Below are 26,233 nucleotides of genomic sequence, written 5' to 3'. Positions count from 1 at the left end.
GTTAGAAATATTCACTCTTTTTCACCTTTCATTCCCTAAATTGGCTTAAAAAATAAAATAATAAGATTAATGATGATATATTAAATAACTAAGGAATGAAATATTATAAATATTGAGGTTGATAATGGATCTTAAAATAACCAAGGAAAGCTTTGAAAGTAAATTAGACAGCTTTGAAAGGGCAGCTTTGAAAGTAAATCACATAAGAGGAATTGCACTTGTCAGGAAATGATTTTTGAACCCCGCTCTACCCAATCCAACTCATTCTCGACTACAATACTACGAAAGTAATGGTAGTTAATTAAATGATTACCCATCTTTGCCAACTCTAATAAATTTATAAATAGTTGCTTTGTATGCTTACACCTGAGCAAAAGCACGTATATGAGAGGGTTGTCACATATGTGTGGTCAAACTTAGAAGGCTTCTACTTTTTATATGGTTGTGGTGAAACCGGAAAGACTTTTGTTTGGAACACTCTATCTGTGTCACTTAAATTCAAATGACTAATTGTGTTTTATGTTGCTTCCAGTGACATAATATCATTACTCTTGCCTAAAGGCATAACATCTCATTCTAGATTTTACATTCCATTAGATGTTACATAGACGACTCACCATGTAATATAAAGCAGAGAAGTCTACGAGCAAAGTTTCTGCTTGAAACAAACCTTATTATATGCGATAAGGCTCCAATGTTAATTTTTTTTTTTGTTTCGAAGCTCTAGACGTTACACTTCAAGATGTAATGATGTTGAAAAATTGAAAATAACGTTCATAAATCTTTTGGAAAAAAGTAGTTATATTTGGAGGTTATTTTTGACAAATACTACCTATAATAATTAGAGAAAACAGACATGTAGTTGTGGAAGCTACTGTAAACTTTTCATCATTATGGACGCATTGCAAAATTATGAAATTGTTTAAGAACATACGGCTAATCGCAACTAAGGCGACTGGTGAAGCAAAATAAACAAAAGAGTTTGCATATTAGATTCTTAAAATTAGAAATGACGATCATCATGATTCCGGAACAAGAGAGTATGATGCTCACATCCCGCTAGATCTGCTCATCTCAATTAGTCATGACCCATTAATGGAATTGATTATATATATATATATATACATTATGCATAAAATATTGACCCATACATTTGAGACTGTTGAAATGATAAACACTTACATGCTTGACATGATAGCTGCACTAGAACATGAATATATGAGCTCCGACTCTGCCTTGCGATCTGATGAGGATTCTAAAATCTGAGGTGAGTGGTTTATCACAATTTTTGAACGACAACCACAAACCATAGACCAAACTGAAGGTTTATGCAATAGAACCAGGTTAATTGTGGATGAACTTGGTGAATGTGTTATTGATACAACTGTTATCATGAGAACAAATACTAATGACATAGTGCACATTTCAAGAATGAACTTGGTTTCTTCTGATTCTAAATTTCAATTAAATTAAGAAGAAGACAATTTTCAATTGCAATATGCTTTGCTTTGACCATAACCAAAAGTGTAGTAGGAATACTATCTTAGGCTGAGCTCTTCTTTCCGAGGCTTGTATTCACCCATGATCAGTTGTATGTAGCTCTTTCTAGAGTACGCTCAACAAAGAGTCTAAAACTTTGTATACTTGATGAGGCGGGCAAACTACAAACCAGTACAGTAAATGTAGTGTTTAAGAAAGTTTTTGAAAATGTTTGATGTTTACCATACAATTTCATTTATTTATTCCAATTTTCTCTTATATATTATTACACGGTTGACTTATACGCAATTAACATATTTATAATTTAAAAATTACAACATAAAATTTTGTGCAGCGCACGAGTTATCACACTAATTAATCATTATTTACTACTAATAAGTAAATATTTATAAGTGAGTAGTATATTTCATTGTTAGTGAATATCAATTTTATTATAATATAAATAAAAAATAATGTTAACTCAATATAACCAAGTGACAAATGATAATTTAATTATTTTATATGAGTAAATTCAATATTTTTACCAGTAATAAATTAGTTTATTTTTAATTAAATTTATGATTATATAAAATATTTAACTTAGCAATAAGCCAATAACAACTAGTAGTTGATAAATAATAAAATATGTATATTACTAAAACTTATATTTTTATATATTTATTAAATTTTTAATATGTATATTTGACCACCACTCTCTACGGGGAAAAGATGCATCACGTGACTAATCTAGCTCGGGATAATAGAAATTATACTAAATATAATTATTGAAATAATTAAATTTAGAGTTACAATACTAAAATTGAATTGAAAACAACAATCCTATCCTATCCTATCAGGATGGTTCTATCCTAACTTCTCTCATGATAAATTTTGCACATGATGAACATGATAGGTTAAATCACATGATTGTGTTATTTTATTCTGCTAGTGTAACAAACAATAGATAAGAACAAAATATGTCCTATAGTGCCTGCTTATCCTATTCATCAAACAAGCCCTTAATTTTTTTTATTTTATTTTTACAAATATTGGTTGTTCCTTTCCTTGTAACCTTTGCACGTAAGCATTTACACTTGAACCCCGATCACACCAGATCAACATCCCCATCCACGTGCATCCATGTTTTGCTAGGATAAGGATAGAATAGTCTTTTCAATCACGTAAGCCTTTCCATTCCACTTTTCTGCGCCGAAAAGCTTCTATCGTGCGTCTCCGCAACGGAACACACCATTTTGCAGCACCACCCAAACGTGAACTGAAACTCTTAACAAGCCCAAAACCCTAATCACCACCACCACCTGAACTCAATGGACTTCACTCCGCCGCCGATCGAAGACGGTTTCACGGCGGAGAAGCTCTTCAACCAGGGCTTCTCTTACACCTACGACGACGTCATCTTCCTCCCTCACTACATCGACTTCCCCGCCGACGCCGTCGACCTCTCCACTCGCCTCTCCCGCAACATCCCCCTCTCCACCCCACTCGTCGCTTCCCCCATGGACACCGTCTCCGAGTCCGCCATGGCCGCCGCCATGGCAGCCCTCGGCGGCATCGCTGTTGTTCATTCCAACACCACGACCTCCTCGCAGGCCGCCTTCGTCCGTGCCGCGAAGTCACGCCGTGTACCAATCCTCTCCGACCCTGTGTTTCTCCCTCCCTCCGCCGCCATTGAGTCTGAAGATGACTTCGGCGGCTCTCCGTTTATCCTCGTCACGGAATCCGGTGGACCTACCGGGAAGTTTCTCGGGTATGTCTCGAAGGCTGATTGGAAGGCGAATCAGAGCGGGAGAGCCCGCGACTACATGCAGCCGTCGCCGGTGACTGTGCCGTGGAGCGCTGACCTTGCGAGGATTGAGGAGGAGATGGAGAGGAAGAAGGTGGATGTGGTGGGTTTGGTGAATGATGAGGAGGTGGTGGATTTGGTGACGAAGGGGGAGGTGGAGAGGGTGAAGGGGTATCCGAGGTTGGTTGGAGGAGGGTCGGTGGGGGCTGATGGGAAGTGGATGGTGGGGGCCTCAATTGGGACGAGGGAGCAGGATAAGGAGAGGTTGGAGCATTTGGTGAAGGCTGGGGTGAATGCAGTGGTGTTGGATAGCTCTCAGGGGAACTCTGTTTATCAGTTGGAGATGATCAAGTATGTGAAGAAGGTGTATCCTGAGTTGGATGTGATTGGTGGGAATGTGGTTACTATGTACCAGGCTGAGAATCTCATTCAAGCTGGTGTTGATGGGTTGAGGGTTGGTATGGGCTCTGGCTCTATATGCACCACCCAGGAGGTCTGTGCTGTTGGGCGTGGTCAGGTATAAATTATCGAATCCTTGTTACTACCCTTGATATTATGTTCAAACAGTTTGATTAATCTGGCTTTAAATTGGATTGTGATGTGTTTTGATTTCATAAACCCTTGATTAGCTGTTAGGTAGAGCTCAATGGCATTAAAACAACATGTTTTACATTGCGGTCATGGTCACGGTTACATCGTAGGGGTAGGGGTGGTCGCAATGTGGTTGCTACTGCAATTTAAAATATTAGATTTAGATGTTTGATTCGTGCTTGTGGCCCTTTGTTGGAAGGTCATCTTATAGGTAGTGTGATGGTTTTCTTACTTTTTGGACATGTAAGAATAATATTTTTGAGTAGTTCATTTTAATATTGCATGTTCTCGCTAACCAATTGCAGCTAGTGCAGAAGACCTCAATTTTTAATGTTGAGTTTTATGTATTTCAGGCAACCGCTGTTTACAAGGTGTCATCCATTGCTTATAAAAGTGGTGTTCCTGTGATTGCTGATGGTGGCATCTCAAACTCTGGTCATGTTGTAAAGGCTCTATCTTTGGGAGCATCCACTGTTATGATGGGAAGCTTCTTAGCTGGTAGCCTTGAGGCTCCTGGGGCTTATGAATATCAGGTATGGAAGCCTGATGGAATCTTGTAAATTGTAATTGCCTTTTTGTGTGACCTTTCTTTGGGTGGAAGTGTTGTAGAGAAAACCTTTTTAAAATTAGAGAACAGCAGACAAACACTGTAATACCTGCCGTTCAGGGTGTGTTAGCGTGATGAAACTGAAAAGTTTATTGGTTAGAAATGGATGGCCATGGGAAGAGTTTAAAACTTCATAATAAGGTGAAAAAAATGGGTTAGTGTTTAGTGTGGGTACTGATATAGTGTGAGAGTAATTGGTGAACAACTTCACCTTGATTATTAATGGTACTAACTGACTACTGCATTGTTATTTGGTAGATGTCCTTTGTTGTACAAGAAGTTAAAAGATTGTGTTGTTTATATATTGGATTTGGCCATTTTAACCAACAGCTGATCATTTGACATGTTAGATGTGTGAAAAATTATACAAAATAAAAGCTTGTAATATTTTGTATGATATTTCTAGGCGCAATATGGAAATAGTTTGTTCCATTTAGGAATATGTGCTTACTCTCCCTCTCCCTCTCCCTCATTCTTGTGGTTTCCTTTTCTTTCCTGTCATTTAGTTTCACTACTCTTTTTATGCCTCTTTCTTTGGCTAGTGACTTTACATGCTCCAGCAAGATAAAGAAGGCTAATATGCAATAATTACTTTTTCTGCACCAGAATGGTCAACGTGTCAAAAAGTATAGAGGAATGGGTTCCCTTGAAGCTATGACTCAAGGCAGTGACGCAAGGTACCTTGGTGATACAGCAAAGCTAAAAATTGCTCAGGGGGTTGTTGGAGCCGTTAAAGACAAGGGTTCTGTCTTGAAGTTCATTCCATACACCTTGCAAGCAGTCAAGCAAGGGTTTCAGGATATTGGTGCCTCCTCTCTGCAGTCTGCTCATGACCTTCTAAGGTCCAGGGTGTTAAGGCTAGAGGTATGGTTGACCCGGTCTTTTAGTCATTTTTTTTCTTGCTCTGGTTATTAGCATCACTGTCAATGAAGCTGCTTCATTTGCAATAAAAAATAGGGGTGCTGTTTTGACTGACAGCCCAATCTCCTACTGAACTCATCTATTTAGCTTTGTGCACTAGCTTTTTATTTTCATGTGTTACTTATGGCAGGATATAATAATAGTTCTCTGAAAAGAAAACCCTTGTACTGATGTGATCAAAAAAATGTCATTCAAGGACCAAATTGATGTCATAATCTTTAAGGAACTAATTATTGTTCCAAATACCTTTCCACGATCAGAATTTGGTGTTAGTTTCGTTTTTCTTAATTTTTTTATCTGCTTTGTCCAGGTCCGGACTGGAGCAGCACAGGTGGAAGGTGGAATCCATGGGCTGGTTTCTTATGAAAAGAAATACTATTGAAGGATGAAACCATTCAAATTGATAAGCTCTGTAAAAGTTGCAGTTCGCATAAAAGAAGGGCAAAATGTTATTGGGGCAGTTGCAACTTACTGCCACTTAAATTATGGGGATTGGGAAGTTATATGAATAGAACATCACGGGAAGGAAAGTTTCCCTGAGGTCTTGAAGTAAGATCCCACTATGATTTCGTGGGAATATAATCTGGAGTTTTATTTTAAATTATGTTCACTGGACTTTGTTTCTGTCAATTTTGTCCTAGACATCATGGTTTCCTCCCTTAATGTTAGACAGCTTTTTTTTTTTGGTCAAGTTAGACAGCTTTTATGCGGCTCAAATTTTCAATGAACTGACAACCGTTGTGTTTGGATAAAAATACGAAACCATCCAAACTCCTAAGTCCGTTTCGTGATCTCTATTCTAATGCAGCAAAAGTAACAGGAAAGAACTGTTCTGTTGACTTATAAGTCGGGTTTTAACTTCTAACAAAACATGCATGTAATGTGCTAGTGTTACCTGGTATGTATGCGTGTGGAGAGTTAAACTAGTACTTTGTGGACCATTATGTTACCTCAATTTTTCTAATCCAGGTTGCATCTTAGAATTGATTCTTATACTTAGAGTCAGTACCATTTTAGAATCGATCCTTACATCTTTAGTTTTGCAGGAAATCAACAGTAAGATTTGATTCTCCACTAAGAGTAGCGATTCCAAGAGTATTGATTCTTCTTTTAGTATTGATTCTCCACCAGTATTGATTCCAACAATATCGGTATTTACTTCGATTGTATAATCCTAGTTCTCACTCAATGTATGGATGTTCATCTTTTGCTTGCCTGGAGTTGGGACATTAGGTTGCGTCATATTCCTTGGGAAGCCAACGGTCTGGATTGCATGACGGGTTTCGGAGCTGCTCAACAGTGTGATTTTACGTGTTTTGATGTTTCACCGAACATAGTTGTTCCACTTCTGTCCCGGGATGTCTTAGCCCTGTGGCCTTTGTTTTGTTTCCCCATTCACCAAAAAAAATGTTAGCCTAATAAATTCTTGAATTTCTTAATTGAAAATTGTTTTTCTTCTTAATGAAAAAATTGATATTGTTACATGACAAATGGTTTTTTTTTACCCAAGACTAATTAACGATGATAGCTTTTTTCAACTAAATATAGTCTTATTTCCAGTTTGTTTCCCAGCTCCTTATTCATTTGGTTGTGAACCAATTCGCTGGTTATGCTTTTTATCACAAGAAGAAATAGATGCAAATTCCACTAATTGAATGCTCGGCTTTTTCAGTTTATCTTCAAATAGAACGAGACATTCCAGTTCTTTCAAACTGGATCCTTGTCAACCGATTTTCAACTAATTTAGCCATGTGTTGTGCTAAATGCAATGTGAACATACTTTCAACTAAATCCATAAGAAAAAGGCCATTTACTTCTTCTCTTGCAAACACAACCTTAAATTTGTTGCTTCAGAAGGAACAAGTTAAATATATCATAGGTTTCTATTTGATGCGGCTAAGAGACACTAAAGGATAAATAGCAATTGCTATTCCAGAAACAACCATGTCGAACTAGGAATTAACATAAATTGCATTAGTGCTTGGATTTGGATATATGGCATATTAACAGAGTTCACAACATCATGAATCCTAATTTGAACCTGAATTCCAATACTCCTATTTCCATTTCTTCTAAGTGTTGTTTGATCAAATACTATATTCTCCAATTGTATGTCTCAAACGTTTACATTTCAAACACCATGGAGAGCAACATTATATTGCAACAGAGACGAGGCAGAGTTTAGCATACTAATGTAAACTTCTGAACTTGAAGATCACAGTCAGCTGAAACTCACATTCACTTTAGAAGTTTTTCTCTGCCTTCTTTTCGGCTTGAAATCTTCAGGGCCCGATAGACGAGTTGATGATGAATTCATCTCCTCCAAAAGTTCTGATGCCAACTCAACCTTCCCTGTTTTGTTTAGATTCTGTATCAGTGATCGATAGATATGTGTTGAAGGAAGAATCCCCTTCAGTTTCATCTCCTTGAAGCACTTCAAGGACTCCTCAACATTTCCTGATCTGCCAAAAATCTCAATTAATGCAGTATATGTAAGCAAATCTGGTTCAATTCCATTTTCTCTCATTTCCTTAAAATACACAAAGCACATATCTAATCTTCCAACCTTCCGCAAGCCATTTATCAGAGTATTGTAAGAAACAGTATCTGGGACAAACCCAGCTTCTTTCATGGATGCAAACACTTCAAGCATTTCATCCACACGGCCCGTACGCCCCAAGATATCTAGAACAATATTATATGTGATCAAGTCCAGACTGTAGTTGTGTCTTTTAAGATGATCAAATATCACCAAGGCCTTATCCTTTTGTCCGCTTTTGGCAAAGGCGAAAATGATCTTGTTTATGAAAGATGGCGTGCTTGAACTTATCTCAGATACTTCTTTAATGAATCTAAGTAGCTCCACACAGTCATTTAGTTTTGTGAAAGCCTGCGCAAACGTAAGGCACGAGGCTGCACTTAGGGATTTACAAGACAACACCAATTTCTTGAAAGCTTGACATGAAAGGTCAATGTCATTCTTTTCACTTGCATTCACTAATATGAGATTATACACATTTGGGGAAACAATGTTCTTATCATTTAGAATTTGTAGCATTTGACTTGCAGCTGCAAGATTTCCAGTCTTGCACATCTTATCAATCTGTGCATAATTGTATTTAAGACGGGATGCTGAAGCATTTTCAACGGTGGCAAGAAATTCCTTCAAGACTTCATCGGTCCCTCTCTCTTTGTCAAGAGATGACTCTGTTGAAAACTCCTGAGAGCTGCCAGTGAATTAAATTTTACTTGTTAAAAACAGTCAGATTGATAGTGATTGGTTCGGGTGTTAATGATACAGTTCAATATTGTAATGAGAGTCATCATTATGCAGACCAAAATGAAATTTCACAGTCAATTGATTATTGAGCAGGAAAGAGTTTAGCTATTTGCCACTAGAAAAATTGTACACATGAGTGAGAAAATGTTTAGTTGTTGAACTTGTTGTTATAGGCTGTTAGTAATAGTTGTCAAGGTTGAAACAGATTCGGCCTTTGGAGGAATATTTGGTGTCATTTGATGAACACTTAGCTAGAGCCTATGGGTGGTTCCATGTCTTTAAGCATTTTCTTGGGTGGTAGAGAAGCTCTTTGGAGAAGGCAGTAAGGCTGCATAAGCTTCAACCTGTCCAAGATGCCATGAGAATATAAAGGTTACAAGAGAAGATCTAAGCAGAGATATTCAGCCACTCATGAGACAGGAAGTTTGATGAGATGAGGCTTGAATTCAACCAATAATGGGAGGAGCAATATAACCTTATCCAAGATCGAATATAATTCTGCGCAACATGAGACTGACAGTAGCATAGCATAGAGTCTTAGCGTCAAGCCAAACAACAAAATGACAGAGGTAGCAGAGAGCTCCAGAAGGAGAAACACTCGAGGCTACTATTTGATGTTGAAATTAAGTTGAGTAAACAACCCGGATCACATTTGCAAGAATAGACACCCTGATCACATTAGCAAGAATAAACACCTTAGGGTGATGATTTTGGAGTAACCTGAGGCATTACAAGACAGAAATTGAGGGTTGTGAGAATTCAATCCAATGGGAGGGGATAGGTGACCTGATGAATTTTTCCCCTCCTGATCCATGTACACATTATGTTAGGATCTATGTTAAGAGAAAATGAACAAAATAGTCTGTTAGAGTAGTTACAAGCTGTTACAAGCTGATAGTAGGGTTAATCATAGGTCAGTTAATATGAGAATGAGGACAATATGAGAGTGACAGAACCTCTCAAATTGCTCTGAGTATGCAATCTTATATTCTTCCATTTCATTCAATCTGCACCTACACTGGGTCCAGTAAGAACCATTGATTCTTGAATAAAATCAGCCATTTTCTTTCAATTTCTAAGAGACAATATATATGCATGCGTACCTGATAGTAGTTGTTGAAAGAGGGGAGCGGAAATTGAAGTGCAAGCGAAGAAGACCAAGTTGTTTCTTTGAACCCGACATCATTGTTTGATTACCAACAACGTTTTCAACACAAACCGAACATCATAGCTTCTGTTCTGATTTTATTTTGGCTTAAATATGTTTTTGGTCCCTGTAAATATAACAAATATTAATTTAAGTCCCTGAAAATATCTTTTTGTTTTTGAATTTTAATCCCTACACCATCATCATCTTCTCCCAATTTTTCCAAGTTCACTTCATTCTCTCCTCTTCCCTTCTTCTTGTTCGGCCTCTGAATTTCGTGATCGAAATCACTGAATTCTTCGCTTTCGTTTCATCTTGCGAGGGTTTTCCACACTCTCCGATTTCCTGTTGTTTCATGTTTCCAATTGGAATCGATAGATGGATCAAGGGAGACAAGTGTTCACAGTGGACCTCCTCGAACGCTATGCTGCAAAGGGGCGTGGAGTTATCACCTGTATGACTGCTGGAAACGATGTCATTGTGATCGGAACCAGCAGAGGATGGGTCATCAGACACGATTTTGGGGTTGGCGATTCACATGGTGAAGTTTCCATTCATATAGATACCTCATATTTAGTCACTTTTGCTTTTTGGGTATCTAAATTGGTGATTTTATTTGTCAATGAAGATAGAGAGTGTCAATGATTTTGTTCTTGGGGGTTGATGATGGTTTGCTTTAGCTTATGCTGGAATTTGGAGTTTTTCTTGTGTTTTGATATTCTGCTGTTTATTCAACTGGGCTGGTGAGAGTCTGATAGGTTGTTATCTGTTGGTGTACAGAGTTTGATCTCTCGGCGGGTCGTCCGGGGGACCAGTCAATCCACAGGGTTTTTGTTGATCCAGGAGGGAGTCATTGTATTGCCACTGTTGTTGGTCCTGGGGGAGCTGAAACTTTCTATACTCATGCCAAATGGACGAAGCCTCGAGTTTTGAGCAAGCTGAAAGGTCTTGTTGTGAATGCTGTTGCGTGGAATCGGCAACAGATAACTGAAGGTAGTTAGTTAATCACTTCGATTGATGATTATCGCTTGCTGATTTATGTATAGCAAAGACTTTCTTCATGTATTTGTTCCTGCTTGAGATTCTGATTTTACTTTTTAACTGCAGTTTCCACGAAGGAAGTCATTCTTGGTACTGAAAATGGTCAACTTCATGAACTGGCTGTGGATGAGAAGGACAAGAAGGAAAAGTATATCAAGTTTCTCTTTGAATTAGCAGAACTTCCTGAAGCTATTATGGGTTTGCAGGTATATCTTCTGTTTACCGTTTTAGTTTCCTTTGTTGAAGACGTTATCTATGGTTTCATCCCATTTTTACATAAATTCAACTCAGATGTGAATAAGCATTCAATTTCTGCTTCTTGTCCTCTCTGTTCAGATGGAAACAGCTAGCATAATCAATGGGACTCGGTATTATATAATGGCTGTTACTCCTACTCGGCTTTACTCTTTCACTGGCTTTGGGTCGCTAGAAGTAAGTCAAACATTTCTTGTTTTTATTTTTTTTCTCTTTTATGTTATAGTATTGGATTAAGAGTTAAAATTGGTAACATAATATTTATGGACCGGTGATTCCTGTTATATTATGTATCTGTGATAAAACATAATGTCTTATTCTACCACACTATTAGAGATTAACCTTGGACTTTATCCTTTTCTGATATGCTCTCCCATTATATTTCAAAGTTTAATTTTTTCTTTGTTATACAAATGTAGACGGTTTTTTCTAGCTATTTAGATCGTACGGTGCATTTCATGGAACTTCCTGGCGACATACCAAACAGGCAAGTGGTCTCTCTCTCTCCCTTCTTTGTTTTTTTAAATAATACTAGTTTTATGTCATGAAAACTTCCAATATAATACGTAAGAGATCTAGAGGCTGAAAGTTCCCTTGTTGTCTTTCACATTTGTGGTGTGTATATGACCTTTCTCTTCTAAGACTTCATTGTATTGGTTATTTTTCAGTGAGTTGCATTTTTACATTAAGCAACGGAGAGCTGTACATTTTGCATGGCTTTCTGGGGCTGGTATTTACCATGGTGGCTTAAATTTTGGAGGACAAAACAGGTATTTAGAGAATGACTTGACTTTGTTATCTTTTTCATCAGCAGTTTATGTTGATTCAGAACATGCTATTTGTGCTTCATGAATTGTTCTTATTGTTGTTTTCAGTGAAATCCTTCCATATTGTTGTTTTTTGGGAAAATATTCATCTTTCTTTCAAAAAAATTAATTTCTTGACAGCTCTGCAAGCGGAAATGAAAATTTTATTGAAAACAAAGCTCTTTTGGACTACTCCAAGTTGTCTGAAGGAACTGAAGCAGTTAAACCAAGTTCAATGGCATTGTCTGAATTCCATTTCTTGTTGCTTTTAGGGAATAAGGTCAAGGTGTGTATGAACTTATCTATCATAACTTTGATTCCCTCATTGTGCCCGTGCCATTCACAAGTTCTGTTTTAAAGAGTTCATGCATGCTTGCTAAATTATTTAAACATTGTAGGTTGTTAACAGAATTAGCGAGAACATCATAGAGGAACTTCAGTTTGATCAAACTTCAGATTCAGCATCAAAGGGTATTATTGGATTGTGTAGTGATGCCACCGCTGGTTTATTCTATGCATATGATCAAAACTCCATCTTTCAGGTTTGTGCCCGCTGACTACTGTAGCCTTCTTTACTTGGGATCTGACTAGCTTGGCTGTAATCCATGCTGCTGCTGAATTTGTTAATTTAGTAGGTGTCTATCAACGATGAAGGTCGAGATATGTGGAAAGTATATCTTAACATGAAAGAATATGCTGCTGCTTTAGCAAATTGCCGCGACCCTTTTCAAAGGGACCAAGTATATTTAGTGCAGGTACTGTTAATTACTAAATTTGCTTTTGATGACTTAGAAATGGTTTATCTGACAGTACAAATTCATGGATTATTTTATCTTAAGGTCGTAATTTGGTGTTTGATTGGAATACTTTGTGGTGCAGGCTGAAGCTGCATTTTCCTCTAAAGATTATTTTAGAGCTGCATCTTTCTATGCCAAAGTAAATTGTCTTTTTAAGTTCACTATTTTTTATGCATTTAGTTTGTTGTAATAATGCAGTAACTAATATTTTGTGACACTTGGTTACTGAAAATGTAAATATGCTGCTCCTTTGGATGTTAACTTGTTATATTTAGTGGTGGATTTGCCTCATGACAATGAACTTTTAATGCTCCAATTATACCAGAATTTTCCCAATGAATCTTCTTTTAACAGGCAGAGATCATTATGTGGAAGTTTAATAGTGTCACACTTTATTCAGTTGTGTAAGATCACATCCTGAAGCTATGCCTCTGAATATGTTATACATGTGCTGTTCATAAATTAGAACTTCAAAGGTGTAGAATTACTTATAGACAATGGGCAATTATGAATCTTGATAATTTTCTGAGAGTAGCGACTAGCGAGCCTATTGTGCTGAAGCCTTGTGCCTATCATGCTTTCAAGTAGTAAATAGTAATACTCATGATTTTTTTTTGCCATACAAAAGAATGAACTGACAGGAATATGATTTGCAGATCAATTATATTTTATCATTCGAGGAGGTCACTTTGAAGTTCATAAGTGCTGGCGAACAGGTACTTTTCATGTCACTGGTGTTGTGATACACATGCTTTAGGACCAGCATACACTTGTAGAAATTATGTTGATTGATGATAATGAATCTCTCATTCCCCTGTATCTCTCTTCTCTCTCTCTCTCTCTGTTTCCTCTTCTTCTTCCTCTTTCTCTCTTATTCCTAATTCTGATCCTACCATTTTGATCTGTATGAAACTGAAGAAGCTAAAGAGATAGCCCTTTTATTTTCCTCAAATAAGGATTATATGGCTGTAGTATTTGTCGTTGTGTGTATTTCTGGAAGAGTTTATGTTGTAATTTGTTTTTTTTTTAAATTTATTTTTACATTCATGCTTTCTTTAGTATACACTACAGCTACTGCTCTAGTTCAACCTTCTTTTCCATCTAACAAAACTATTGGGTGTTAAACTTGATAATAATAATAATAATAATAAAATACATGATGTCATTGTATTTCTTATGCACATTTAATCTTTACTGACATTGCTTTATTATGTGGGCATGTGCAAACTGATTTGAATTAGTTTATTCTTGATATTGTTTTCAAAATTCCTGATTAAATTCATATACCAATTCACTGGTTTCTCTTTTCATTTGCAGGATGCTTTGAGAACTTTCTTATTGCGCAAGCTTGATAATTTAGAAAAAGGTGATAAATGCCAGATAACAATGATATCCACCTGGACAACTGAATTATACTTGGACAAGGTTCTACTACTTGCCTGACACTTGGAAGAAAAAAATAGTTCCCAATTTTATTCCGCTATCTCTTTTTTCTATGAACCACTGAGTCCTGAAACCTTCTATTTTATTATCGATTTTTCTGTAACTTCTTTTTTCCCTTGTACATGTTGCATGAAAGGTTTATACACTCACATCATTCTGAACGGTTCTAAGTATGTTATAGTAGATAAATCAAAACTTCTTATTGTTAAAAAAAGAGAACCTTTTTACCATCACAGTGAAATGACTAAGTCATGGCGCTTGATATTTAGTTGTAAATAATACTGATTAGTGCTTTGGTTTTTTATTGTTGAAAAAGGGGTAATGTTGGTGATGGGGATAGAAATTGGTCTGACCATTCGTAGGGGCCTATACCTAGCTTACATCAGGCTCAGTCTGTTGAAAGTAAGAACAGAAATGAAGAAGAATGAACAGAGAATAGAAAGTAAATTGTTTTCAGAAATCTCCATCCGAGTTACAAGAGGAAACTCTCTTATATAAGAGCAGAAGCTTGGGAAGCAAGCTAACTGTCCTGTTAACAACTAACTCCTAGCAGAACAACAACTAACTGAATGCTAACCGTGCACAGCTGGCACAGCTAACTATTACAAGTGAATGCTTAACATAATAACTATAATATTCATTAAAATACCCCCTCAAACAGAAGGTGGGGAGACAAGTAAAAATTTGTCAACCACATTCAGTTTGTCTCTTAGACAAGTGAATCTAGAAGAGGAGAAGGCCTCAGTGAAAATGTCTTCCTTTTGATCCAAAGAGAGAATATGTTTCATAATAAGAATCATGTTGATTAATTTTTCCCTCACAAAGAAAATACCTAATTTTTTCCTCACAAAGAAAATTGAATTACTACATCAGTTGTATGTTATGAGTTATTTTTCGCATGCACATTAATTTGAGTTTCATATGTTGATCTTTAGGTAAATCGACTGCTTTTGGAAGATGACTCTGCTTTGGAGAATAGCAATTCAGAGTACCAATCAATTATTCAAGAGTTTCGTGCCTTTCTTAGTGACAGCAAGGATGTATTGGATGAAGCAACTACAATGAAACTTTTAGAAAGGTAGTAGTTGAGACTTGATGTGTCTGCGGCATGTTGTTTCTGGTTGGAACATTAATATTTGTTGCATACCTGCTTTTTTTTTTTGTAGTTCTGGTAGTTTATGTATGAAACTCTCTTGAACTACAAGTTATTTAATTTACAATTTGTTATATTATATGAAAAATATCTTGTAATGTATTAATCTTATAGTATCTTAAGATTATCTTTTAGGATTTGTTTCCATATCTCTTTATATTTCATGATTTGTTTCTGATTAGGATTTTCAGTCTAGGATTAGTGTTTAGTCTTTCTGTATCTAATGAAACCATAATAATAATTCATTTTTTTTATTCTTCCTGTTCCCTCATTTCTTCTCTAAAAAATAAAACTGCATAACTCCACTACAATTCAACTCAACAAAGAGATGTAGGAAAGATAAAGGATATGCTTTGGAAGCACACTAGAGGTCCAGTTCCATGTTTGTTAAACAATTTGATTAGTTTGTAGTATTTTGAGAGTATTAAAATGATGACACCCTTTTTTCCTACAAGGATTTAAGCTGGCCAGGTTGAGTGTTAATATGTAGATTATTAGTTATCTTGATGCAATGGCGACGACTCCAGCCTCCTGTGTTGAGTTGGTGCTGCAGTTATACTTATTTAATTTTGTTCGTCACATTGATGTGTTAGTCATATTCTTTTAGGAGGTTGGATATTTCTGGGAGTAACAAAATGAAGAAACACTTGCGAGAGAAATCACAGGAAGGAAGTACAATGATATTTGGTGTCATTTTACTGAAGTTGTTATGTTTAATGAATAAAAAGTTAAGATGTTAGTTTCTTCTGTGCTATTGACACTGATGTCAATCAAAAGTAATTTTGTATCTTTTGTTGGATAAATTTCTCGCAAAATCTATAATTGGATTGGGAGTTTGTCTCATGTTCATTATGGTCATGAAAATTTACATTAACACAAAATCTTTTGTACTCATCAATATATAAGTTGTCAAATGTTATTCTTTTAATTTTCTTCTTGGATATTTCTTTGTATTTTATAAAATTGGCTAAAGTTTATTTTACAGTGATTTAATCTAATATAATTATGCTTTTGCAATTTTCAACAGTTACGGGAGGGTTGAAGAGCTGGTATATTTTGCCAGCTTAAAAGGGCAGTTTGAGATTGTAGTTCACCATTACATTCAGGTGCTCTGCATCCACTGATTTCCCTTGTGGTTAACTGAAGACTTTCATTTTCATATGTCTGTTACTTTATTGAAATATATTGTCTGATACTGGTTTGTATTGTTCATTTTTTCTGTTTTTGTGCATTTTTTATTCAGCAAGGAGAAGCCAAAAGAGCACTGGAAGTGCTTCAGAAACCTTCTGTGCCTGTAGACCTTCAGGTATGGTTCAACCTCTAGGACTTTGGGCCTGATATAATCTCTATGCTTCTATTCTATCGCAGTCTTCTTGACCTTTTTCAGCTATTACTTTTGTTTGGGACTGAAGCCTTTCAATCTTTTTGGATAAATTTAAGTAATGAATATTATTGACTGTCCTATGCAGTATAAGTTTGCTCCAGACCTTATTACTCTTGATGCATACGAAACTGTGGAGTCATGGATGACTACAAAGAATCTGAATCCAAGGAAACTGATTCCTGCAATGATGCGTTATTCAAGTGAACCTCATGCAAAGTACTACTTATTCATCATATTTGCATTTTCAATCTTTAAATGTTTCAGAAAGAGATGAGTTTATCAGTCTATTTATTTATTTTTCAGTCTTGTTCTCTCTGTCTCTCTCTCCCTCTCAGGACTGTATATATTTGCGTTTTGGAATTTAAATTTTATTGATATCAGTTGTTTTTAAACGCAGGAATGAGACGCATGAAGTCATTAAGTATCTTGAATATTGTGTTCATAGATTGCATAATGAAGATCCTGGAGTTCATAACCTGCTTCTTTCTTTATATGCAAAGCAGGTTGAGTGATTTGCTTTATTCATCCATGTACTTCTGATATGGGGATTGCAATGTGTTTCATACTTCTATTGTACTGTGGTATCATGAACAAATAGGGGTTCTACCAGTCATTCATGCTTGTGAAAACTTCATAAGAAATTAGTCATCTCTACAATAGTCCCCATTATGCATCTTACATCTTTTCTTTGGACTATTTAACATCAAATTACCTGTTTTTCCACTTCTCCTGTTCTTATCGAAAAACTAAATAGCCATTAATTTGAAATGAATTATCAGATTTGGATTGCAATTGGAAACATATTTGAATGAAGTCAAATTGCCTGTTCAGCTGTTCTTCACTCATGTATAAATACGAAGATAATTTCTTTTACTGTCTGTTCTTTTCATAAAAACGTAAACCTGTGATATAGATTGCAACTATAAACGTACTTGAACAAGAGTCTTCAGGGAAATATTTTATGGAAATTCTACCATCTTTTTTCTTTATTAAATGCAACATGGAGAAATCAATTGAAGTTTGCTTGAATTTCAAGTTGTCTTATTTCTTGCTGCTGATACATGGAAATTTTGTTTTATCTTGATTGCATTTTAAGGAATTTATGACTTCCTGGACATGTTTGATCTTGTCATAGTGCTTGTGTATATTATATTTTTAATTTGTTTCCCTTTTCGTCTTCTCAGGAAGATGATAGTTCACTTCTACGTTTCCTACAATGCAAATTTGGAAAAGGACCAGATAATGGTCCTGAGTTCTTTTATGATCCTAAGTATGCTCTGCGTCTTCTCCTCAAGGAAAAACGAATGCGTGCATGTGTTCATATATACAGCATGATGTCTATGCATGAAGAAGCAGTTGCTCTTGCCCTACAGGTGAGATAATATAATGATTGTTGTATTCCAACTTACCACTGCACTAATACAAAATGATGCAGTTGAATTAGAATTACCTGATTTACAACGTTCTTCATCTGCTATGTTTTTATCCCTTGTAGTTGTTATGGGGATGCTGCAAGAGCAACCAATTTTGTGTTTTATTTTTTATACATTGTCTTTAAAGAACATTCATTGATGAGGCCCAAAAGTGCCTTACATTGGGAATTGGGGATTTTATCTTCCTTTTTTCTCACCTCCTTTTGTGTCTGGAATATGGTAATGATGGCTAAATCTTAAAGCTTGGAATAGCTTGGAATCAGCAAGCAATAGGAATCATCATGCAATCTTGTAGAATATATATCCAGAGCCAGGATTAGAAGAAGTAGTTAAACAGATCCCATTAAAGTTCTTTAATCTGCAATATTTCATTCCCTAATGATTGAAAAATAATCCTTTAAATATTTTTAAGGGATTTTACTTTTCTTTATCTTTTAGAAATTACTTCTCTATGTTAACTCACTTTTCTATACTAGGTTGACCCTGAGCTAGCTATGGCTGAAGCTGATAAGGTTGAAGATGATGAAGACTTGAGAAAGAAGCTCTGGCTCATGATTGCCAAGCATGTTGTTGAACAAGAAAAAGGAACTAAGAGGGAGAACATAAGAAAGGCGATTGCATTTCTTAAAGAAACTGATGGCCTGCTGAAGATTGAGGACATCTTACCATTCTTTCCAGATTTTGCCCTGATTGATGACTTCAAGGTACTGTTATTTTCGCTGATTTTGATATCTTGATGACTTGATCGATACTTTTCAATTCTGTTCATTAAAATTATGGTACAAATATTTATTGTCATTTATTATCTATTGCAATCTACATAAAATAACATGCTTCCTTTTTGAATATTAACAAAAAGATGTATTGGATTGCTTGATTTTCATTGTTTCCTTATTTTGTACAGATTACTTATTTCCTCTTAATTGTACAACACTACAACTATAATTTCCTCATTCCTAGTTTTTTAGGCAGATTATACTTCCCTTAATTTTAGAATTCTAACTAATAGGACTGATGTGCATAAGTTATGAGCCTATACAGTGTATTAGTTGATGTTCCAAACAAATAATCAGAAATTTCACACATTTCAAGTATACAAGTAGATGTTATATGGCCGAGTCATGTACTGTTTATGCACCTTAGATCATTGGGCTTCAGTTTTCTTAAGCTTCGATTGTGGAACTATCTGAATTTATGCAGGAGGCTATCTGTTCATCTTTGGAGGATTATAACAAGCAAATTGAACAGCTGAAGGAAGAGATGAATGATGCAACTCATGGTGCTGACAACATCAGAAATGATATAAGTGCACTTGCTCAAAGATGCGCTGTTATTGATAGAGATGAGGAATGTGGGGTAATGATTTTCTTGATCTATATTTGACAAAGCTGCATCAGCTGTTCTTTTCAAAATTTTAAGTTGTTCACTTTCGTAGTTGGGTACCATAATTAAGTTCAAGGTCGACCTGCTTTTGTTTTTATGGAATATGTTAGCTGAATTTATGCTTACATTTGAAATTGTTGTTAATCTGATTCCCTAGGTTTGCCGGCGAAAAATTCTAACTGCTGGCAGAGAGTTTGGTATTGGTCGTGGTTATACATCAGTTGGACAGATGGCTTCATTTTATGTCTTTCCGTGTGGACATTCCTTCCATGCACAATGCCTAATTGCCCATGTGACTCGTTGTACAGTTGAGGCCCATGTAATTATACTAACTTTTTCTCCTATTTTCCTGATGTCTTATTATGACTACTTCTCCCATATGCTACAGAAAGTTTATTTTTCTCAGCAATATCTGCAATAGTTTTGATCAAAATCAACGAGGACTTCTATTAAAAATCAAGTGTTGTTTCAGATGAGTTTAACACAAGTGCCAATGCATTCTGATCTGTAGCTGTTAACAAAAAAATATATGGATATGTTTGAGTGGTGATTAGTTTCTTTAATTGCAGTATTTTTTATTAAAATGACAAAATATATTAATATACTATATATTTGAGCACAAAAAATGCTGTTTGGAGTTGGACCCTCAAATTTGGGTTGGGATCTCTGGTTAGATGTTTGGAAAAGTCATAATTTGAGTTTTTTAGCAACTTTGAGTTGTCAGATACTCGAGGGCTAGCCGCAGTATTTGATAATCATCAGGATGCCGCCTCAAACTAGCATATTTGTATTGTGTCCAGTCCAATACCCTCATTTAAATTGAATCTATTGGGAGCTGTTGCAGGCTGAGTACATTCTGGATCTGCAGAAGCAACTTACCTTGATAGGCAGTGAAGCAAGGAGAGAATCCAATGGCACCCTTTCTTCAGAGGAGTCCATACCTAGCACGATAACTGTAGAAAAGGTTTGTTAAGATCTTCATTTCATGCATCAGGTTGCATGTGTCAGAATGGGAGAAATTGTGTTGTGCAGTTTTTTGCATTTTACTTGCATTGGAATTTCAGCTTCAAGTTCTGTTCATGTTCTGTTATTATTGATATATCATTAGCTCCATGAGCTTTGATTCATGACAAATTTGAACTATGCTGCTGAATTACTTTATATACTCATCATGTCAAATTAATCTGCAGCTCCGATCACAACTAGATGATGCTATAGCTAGTGAATGCCCCTTTTGCGGCGACTTAATGATCCGAGAGATTTCGTTGTCTTTCATCCTTCCTGAGGAAGAGCAGCATGTGCTATCATGGGAGATAAAACCAGAGATAAAACCAAACGTTGGAAGCCAGAGAAGTATCACGTTATCATGATTTGGATTTTGCTTTGCAACTGTTGTCACCAGAGTGTTATCAACATAGAGCGTGTTGGGTTTTGAATCTTTCAATCCATTTTTTTCTTTAATTTTCATTCCTTCTCCTTTTTGTTATGCGTCTGGCTCTCCCATTTCCTATTTGCCAGAGAAAATTGTACACAATGTAAATCATGTACCTCATTGTAACTTATCATTGCATCTAATTTAGTTCCTATAAAGTTTTTCAGAAATTCGAAGACTTTGCACAATTGCACCAACACATCCTGAGCTTACAGAGGTTGTAAATCCAAGACTGTACTTAAGATAAATCAAATTTGAGCCCATTTTTAAAAATATTTTCATTGAAAACATTTTCTAAGTTAAACCAAACAAGCAAACCAAAAACACTCTAATTTTCTGATTGCAAGAGAAAATTGTTATTCAGTCCTTAATATAAATCATGTACCTTAAATCATGTAACTTTTTGCTGCATCTAAGTTCCTACAAAACACACTTCAGAGTTTATCTTATACTTAAAATCTACTCTTTTAATTTCTCAGTTATATCATGTGAGTATTCTCCCGTTCCTTTTATTTATACTTTATTTATACTCACTCCCTCTTTCGAATAAAATTGTTATACGATCATATAAACTTCTTTCCAAAATTAATTTACTTAATTAATTTACTTTGGATTTAAGTACTGAAGAAATTTCAAACATGTTAATCAACACAAACCTTTCCACCCTTTTACACAACTCAGGAATTCCAAGACTTTTGCACCAAAGCATCATGAGCTTACACATGTTGCAAAACCAAGACTGTACTTCATATATGGGTCTGTTTGGATACCAACTTAAACCAGCTTATCTACTTCAAAAAGTACTAAATAAATTCTAATAAATGCTTTTTTATTTGCATCCAAACGAGCTGTAAATCAAAATAGCAATCGGTAGTCATATATATAGATATATATATATCAATTGATCAGTAATCAGCAACTTATTAATCATTAGTAGATGAATTAGAACACCCAAGATTCTATTAAAGTTCTAAATAAAATGGCCTAAACGATCAAATCTTGTTAAAACTATAACAATTAGTTTAAGATTATTTTTAATGCAACCATAATCTTAGATTATTAGGTTTGATGTGAAAAATTCGTGTGCAATTGAAGGTGTTTCAATTCAAAGCATTTCTTTCATTATCATCATCATCTTCTCATGTACTATCTACAATTTACAAGATCGAAACCAATTCCCCCTTCACTCCGAGTCAAATTCTAATTTGACTCAGTCTAGGTTAACCGATCCGAGTCGCGTCACTTCTTCGATAAGGCGAGTTGTTCAGCCCTGTCCCCAGCAGTTCATGTACATGACTTTCCGGAGAGACTCATCGGTTTGTCTCAACCGATCTTCCGCGTCAGGGTTTCCAGCCATAGCTCCGGTAACGCCAGATCCAACAACGCCGGCGAAGAGGCGGCTCCGGTTTTGGTGAATAGAGCCTACAGCCGTCTTGCACTTGCGGCCTGAGTCGGTGTGGCCTTGTGCCACCGCCACCGTCGCCGCCACCCAAACACGGTTCAAGTAACTCATCTTTGTTTAAATCTTCTTCTTCTTCTTGTTCTTGATTCTTGATAGAGATGAAAGGACACGTTAGTAGTGAAATAAGAGAGGTTGGGGAAGGTGTTACTTATAGAGAAATGGAAAACCACTTTAGACGCGGTTTTGCTCAATCAAATGGTTTTTTTTTATTAGTGGTGGGCCCTTGTGCCCTTTCAATATTGGACTCTGCTGCCCCTCCCAACTAAATGACAAATTAGGTAGGGTATAATTGAGGTTGATCAAAATTATATTGAAATAAAGTGGAAAATTATAATATACAAATTTGGGTGTATCTATCTAAAGTGAAAGACTCAAGTGTCTAATGTTTATACCAGAAAATCTATCTTTATGAGCTATTTAATTGAGTTAGATGATATGTTAAATCTTGATAAAATAAAATGTTTCTTAATAGGGACATTTATTTTATTTTATTGTGATGAGAGATGAGAACGCAGGTTCCAGGAAACAGGTGGCGAGCTTATCCGAAAAGGACATTGTCATGGAACTAATCGGAATTGGAACCAATTGCAATGCAGCAACTATTCATGTTCTGACATTTATGTCCTTTTCTTTGTTTTCTCTCTCTTCAATTATGCTGTCTATTTCAATGGACTCTGGCCCAGCAAGTATTATTCTATGTTGACGGGGTATTTTCGTCTTTGTATCAGAACCATCATGAATCCTTACCCGGAATCTTATAATAGTTTTTTATTTTTGTTTATTTTTTGGTCAGATACTGAGTCACTGAGTTAATAACACGTTGAAGTGTGGTGATGTGACACGTTGAGGATTCACGGATGACGGATGGGCCTGGTGTCCGTAGAGGCCCAGCTCATGGACTCAGGATGGGTATCACGTGCATGTGCATGACTCTCAAATGGGTACTTCCAAATTCCAATCGATCTTCCAAGTTCAATGTTCTCTGCCTTCACCTACGTTTCTTACTTGTCAAATTACTATTGGTACGTACGTAGCTCGCAACTAAGAAAAAATTTATTGTTTCTTTAAGCTTCTTCTCCACCTTAATGGGAATGAAATTTATTTTACCTTCAATTTTGTCTTAAGTATAATGTTTGTAACTGAGTTGGGAGAACAAGTTGAGCATGGTGTGTGATAGAAGCTCTCAATAGTAGTTTTTGAAGATTAGAATCGATTCTGGCATTTGGTACGCAACACATATCCAAACAAGCTATTAGATGCTAACAAACACATGGTAGCTTTAAGATGATTTACATATCATGATTTGGACAGCTTTTTTTAATCTTTTCCCTCAAGTTATTATGATTCAGAAATCAGAACTCATACCTCAAACACAACATTATAAGAAAAACACTAATTACGGCTATAAGTTCTCCATAATCATTAAAAATGTCAATAATGCTAATTTACTGATGGAAAACCTACGGACCATAATTCATTAGTTACCAGTGGAAAAACAACGGACTAAGATCCGTCAAGAATATGGGCTCTTTGGAAATAGTTACAAACGGCCAAAAGCCACCCGTAATTACTGAAAAATATACGTAGTGCAAATTTACCGATGGAAAACTACGGCCCAAAATCCGTTAGTTACTAATGAAAAATCAACGACCTAAAATCTGTCGATAATGGGCTCGTTGGAATTAGTTACAGATGACTTTGGTCATTGTCGGTGATTTTGTTAGATTGGATGAAAAAAACTTCATTTGTAAATATGAAAGTGCTACGTCAGTGAAAAGAATATTGACTTTCAATGCACTAGAAAACAATCGAAAACAACTGACTTTCTATGATTCCAATACACTAGAAAACAACTGACTTTCATCAATAAAATATTGATTAAATAAAAAAATATTACTTAACAACTTACAGATTAAATTTTGAAAGAGTTTCAAACTTAATATTTATATCATCTTAAAGTCATTTGAACGTTGCTCGAAGGTTTCTAAAATTCTCAGACGTCATGTTCAAGAAAGGAAGTATCCTCATTGTGGGTCGTGCAACTTGGTTTCGGCCCAAGAGGTCTGTTGGACTACTACTGTAGGTCCGTTGTCTAATTATGACCGTCCACAACCCCATAAGACTTGTGTAGCTAGTTTCTAGCTAAAAAAAACCTTTTATGAAGAGTTCATGCTCAATTGTCTGCCAGTACCAACTCCACATCCCATGATGAGCTAAAAAAATCCTTTGTCATTCCATGGGAACATTTTAGGCCTAAAATCTGTGTCAAAGCCACTAGAATTGATGGACAGCAGATTATTTTGATGACAATAACGTGTATTTAGATATCCGTTGACACAAGTGCACAAAAGTCTTTTTATAAATTTGTAAAAAAGTTCATTCATATTACGCTTAAGTGATATTCAAATACACTTAAAAAGAAAGGATGAGCATACTATTCTTGTGCAACTAATTTCAACCTTCTTTGATTGAGAAGCAAATCAATCCTATGCCTTGACTTATTACGTGTGTATGATTACTCGGTACGCACTTTACATACAGCAAATTTAGTGGGTAGACACTTGTGTTCCAAAAATTCACTACCTTGCAACAAATACTCCACAAGTGCTAATATACATATACTAATTACTTGGATTTAGTTTTATTGTGCAATATATCTTTAATTAAAGGAATCATAAAAAAAGGAATGAGGGTGCACTTTGTTTTGCCATTGCAGATTTTTTATATTAGGTATAAATTATCCCCTAGATATCTTGCTATGAACATAGTAACTGGCTTTTTAGTTTAAAACCTCCCACCCTGACCAGTCACTAGCTAATTATCCATTATTTCGTGAGTTATATAACTTCAAAGTTCCTTTGATGTGACTGATTAAAAAAATTCGAGGCCACCAACAGCTTCACCTGTTAAATAAAACGAATTCTAAGAATGTTTTGGCATATTTTTATAGTATTATGTAAAAAAGACAATCATTTTCTAGCCGAAAACATTCCATTATTGTGAAACTAACTTTCTAAATCACTTTTTTTCATTCACAAAAATTGATATGCGCTTATTTCACATATCTATTCACTTTCTATTCTGCTTGAACTTCACTTTAAACTAATATATTTGTATTTTTAATGGGAATACCAATACCATACCATATCCTAAACAATCTAACTTCCTCAAAAACTTAATTTAGGCCCCGTTTGAAAGAGTTTATTTGAACTTATCTGATAGCATAAACTCTTATGTCAGTGTTTAGGAGAGCTTATGCAAACAGCTTATGACATATGGCATGCCATAAGCTGTTTTGAGCTTATTTTCATAAGCTATTCAGATAGCTTATGAAAAAGAACTTATGCTTATATATAGCTTATTTTCAATTTATTTCAATAAAAAATTTAAAATAACTTATGTATAAGCTCTTATGTCATAAGCGCTTATGACCATAAGCGCTTAATTAAGCTGTGTTTTCAAACGGGACCTTAATGAATTAACTTACTTTTATAAAATAGGTTTAATTCCAGTTTGGGTCCCTGATGTTTCAGAAATGTGCGATTTGCGTCCCCCGTGTTTAAAACGTGCGGTCAAGCTCCCTGACATTTCTAAAACGTGCGATCGAAGCCCTTCCGTCCATATCCATTTGGTTCCGTCTGTTGACCAAACAGAGTTTCGTCCACGTGTAATAAAACAATCGAATTTACTTCCTGATCTTTCATCTTTGTGCAATTTGTCTCCCTAATGTTTAAAACGAGCGAATTTACTCCCTCATGTTTCAATAAAATTTAAAATAAAACAATTAATTAAAAAACTAAATAAAATCAAAATAT

The 26,233-nt window shown here is 35.6% G+C and overlaps 3 protein-coding genes across 3 annotated transcripts; 2 read left to right on the top strand and 1 right to left on the bottom strand.

The window, feature by feature from the left end:
* Positions 1-2,635: 2,635 nt before the first annotated feature.
* On the top strand, positions 2,636-6,116 carry LOC130746748 (inosine-5'-monophosphate dehydrogenase-like). The gene is made up of 4 exons (XM_057599465.1): positions 2,636-3,800; positions 4,228-4,407; positions 5,088-5,345; positions 5,713-6,116. Exons 1-4 carry the CDS (start codon positions 2,808-2,810, stop codon positions 5,782-5,784), a joined length of 1,503 nt encoding a protein of 500 aa, XP_057455448.1. The 5' UTR covers positions 2,636-2,807; the 3' UTR covers positions 5,785-6,116.
* Positions 6,117-7,361: 1,245 nt separating this feature from the next.
* LOC130746747 (pentatricopeptide repeat-containing protein At1g11900) lies at positions 7,362-9,894 on the bottom strand. Its single transcript, XM_057599464.1, has 2 exons — positions 9,786-9,894; positions 7,362-8,629 (listed from the first exon to the last, which is right to left on the bottom strand). Exons 1-2 carry the CDS (start codon positions 9,866-9,868, stop codon positions 7,624-7,626), a joined length of 1,089 nt encoding a protein of 362 aa, XP_057455447.1. The 5' UTR covers positions 9,869-9,894; the 3' UTR covers positions 7,362-7,623.
* A 134-nt stretch (positions 9,895-10,028) lies between these two features.
* On the top strand, positions 10,029-21,126 carry LOC130746746 (vacuolar sorting protein 18). Its single transcript, XM_057599463.1, has 23 exons — positions 10,029-10,370; positions 10,610-10,822; positions 10,937-11,076; positions 11,207-11,302; positions 11,545-11,612; positions 11,794-11,895; positions 12,073-12,217; positions 12,330-12,473; positions 12,567-12,686; positions 12,811-12,867; positions 13,385-13,444; positions 14,046-14,153; positions 15,107-15,249; positions 16,352-16,430; positions 16,568-16,630; positions 16,794-16,924; positions 17,106-17,211; positions 17,893-18,081; positions 18,618-18,845; positions 19,342-19,497; positions 19,682-19,843; positions 20,369-20,488; positions 20,715-21,126. The coding sequence occupies exons 1-23, from the start codon at positions 10,208-10,210 to the stop codon at positions 20,892-20,894; spliced, it is 2,973 nt and encodes a 990-aa protein (XP_057455446.1). The 5' UTR covers positions 10,029-10,207; the 3' UTR covers positions 20,895-21,126.
* The last annotated feature ends 5,107 nt before the right edge of the window (positions 21,127-26,233 follow it).

Source organism: Lotus japonicus, chromosome 3 (assembly GCF_012489685.1).
Source record: "Lotus japonicus ecotype B-129 chromosome 3, LjGifu_v1.2".
Classification (NCBI taxonomy): Eukaryota; Viridiplantae; Streptophyta; class Magnoliopsida; order Fabales; family Fabaceae; genus Lotus; species Lotus japonicus.
Note: the sequence above shows the minus strand (reverse complement) of the source record. Positions and strands in the feature narration are given on the sequence as shown.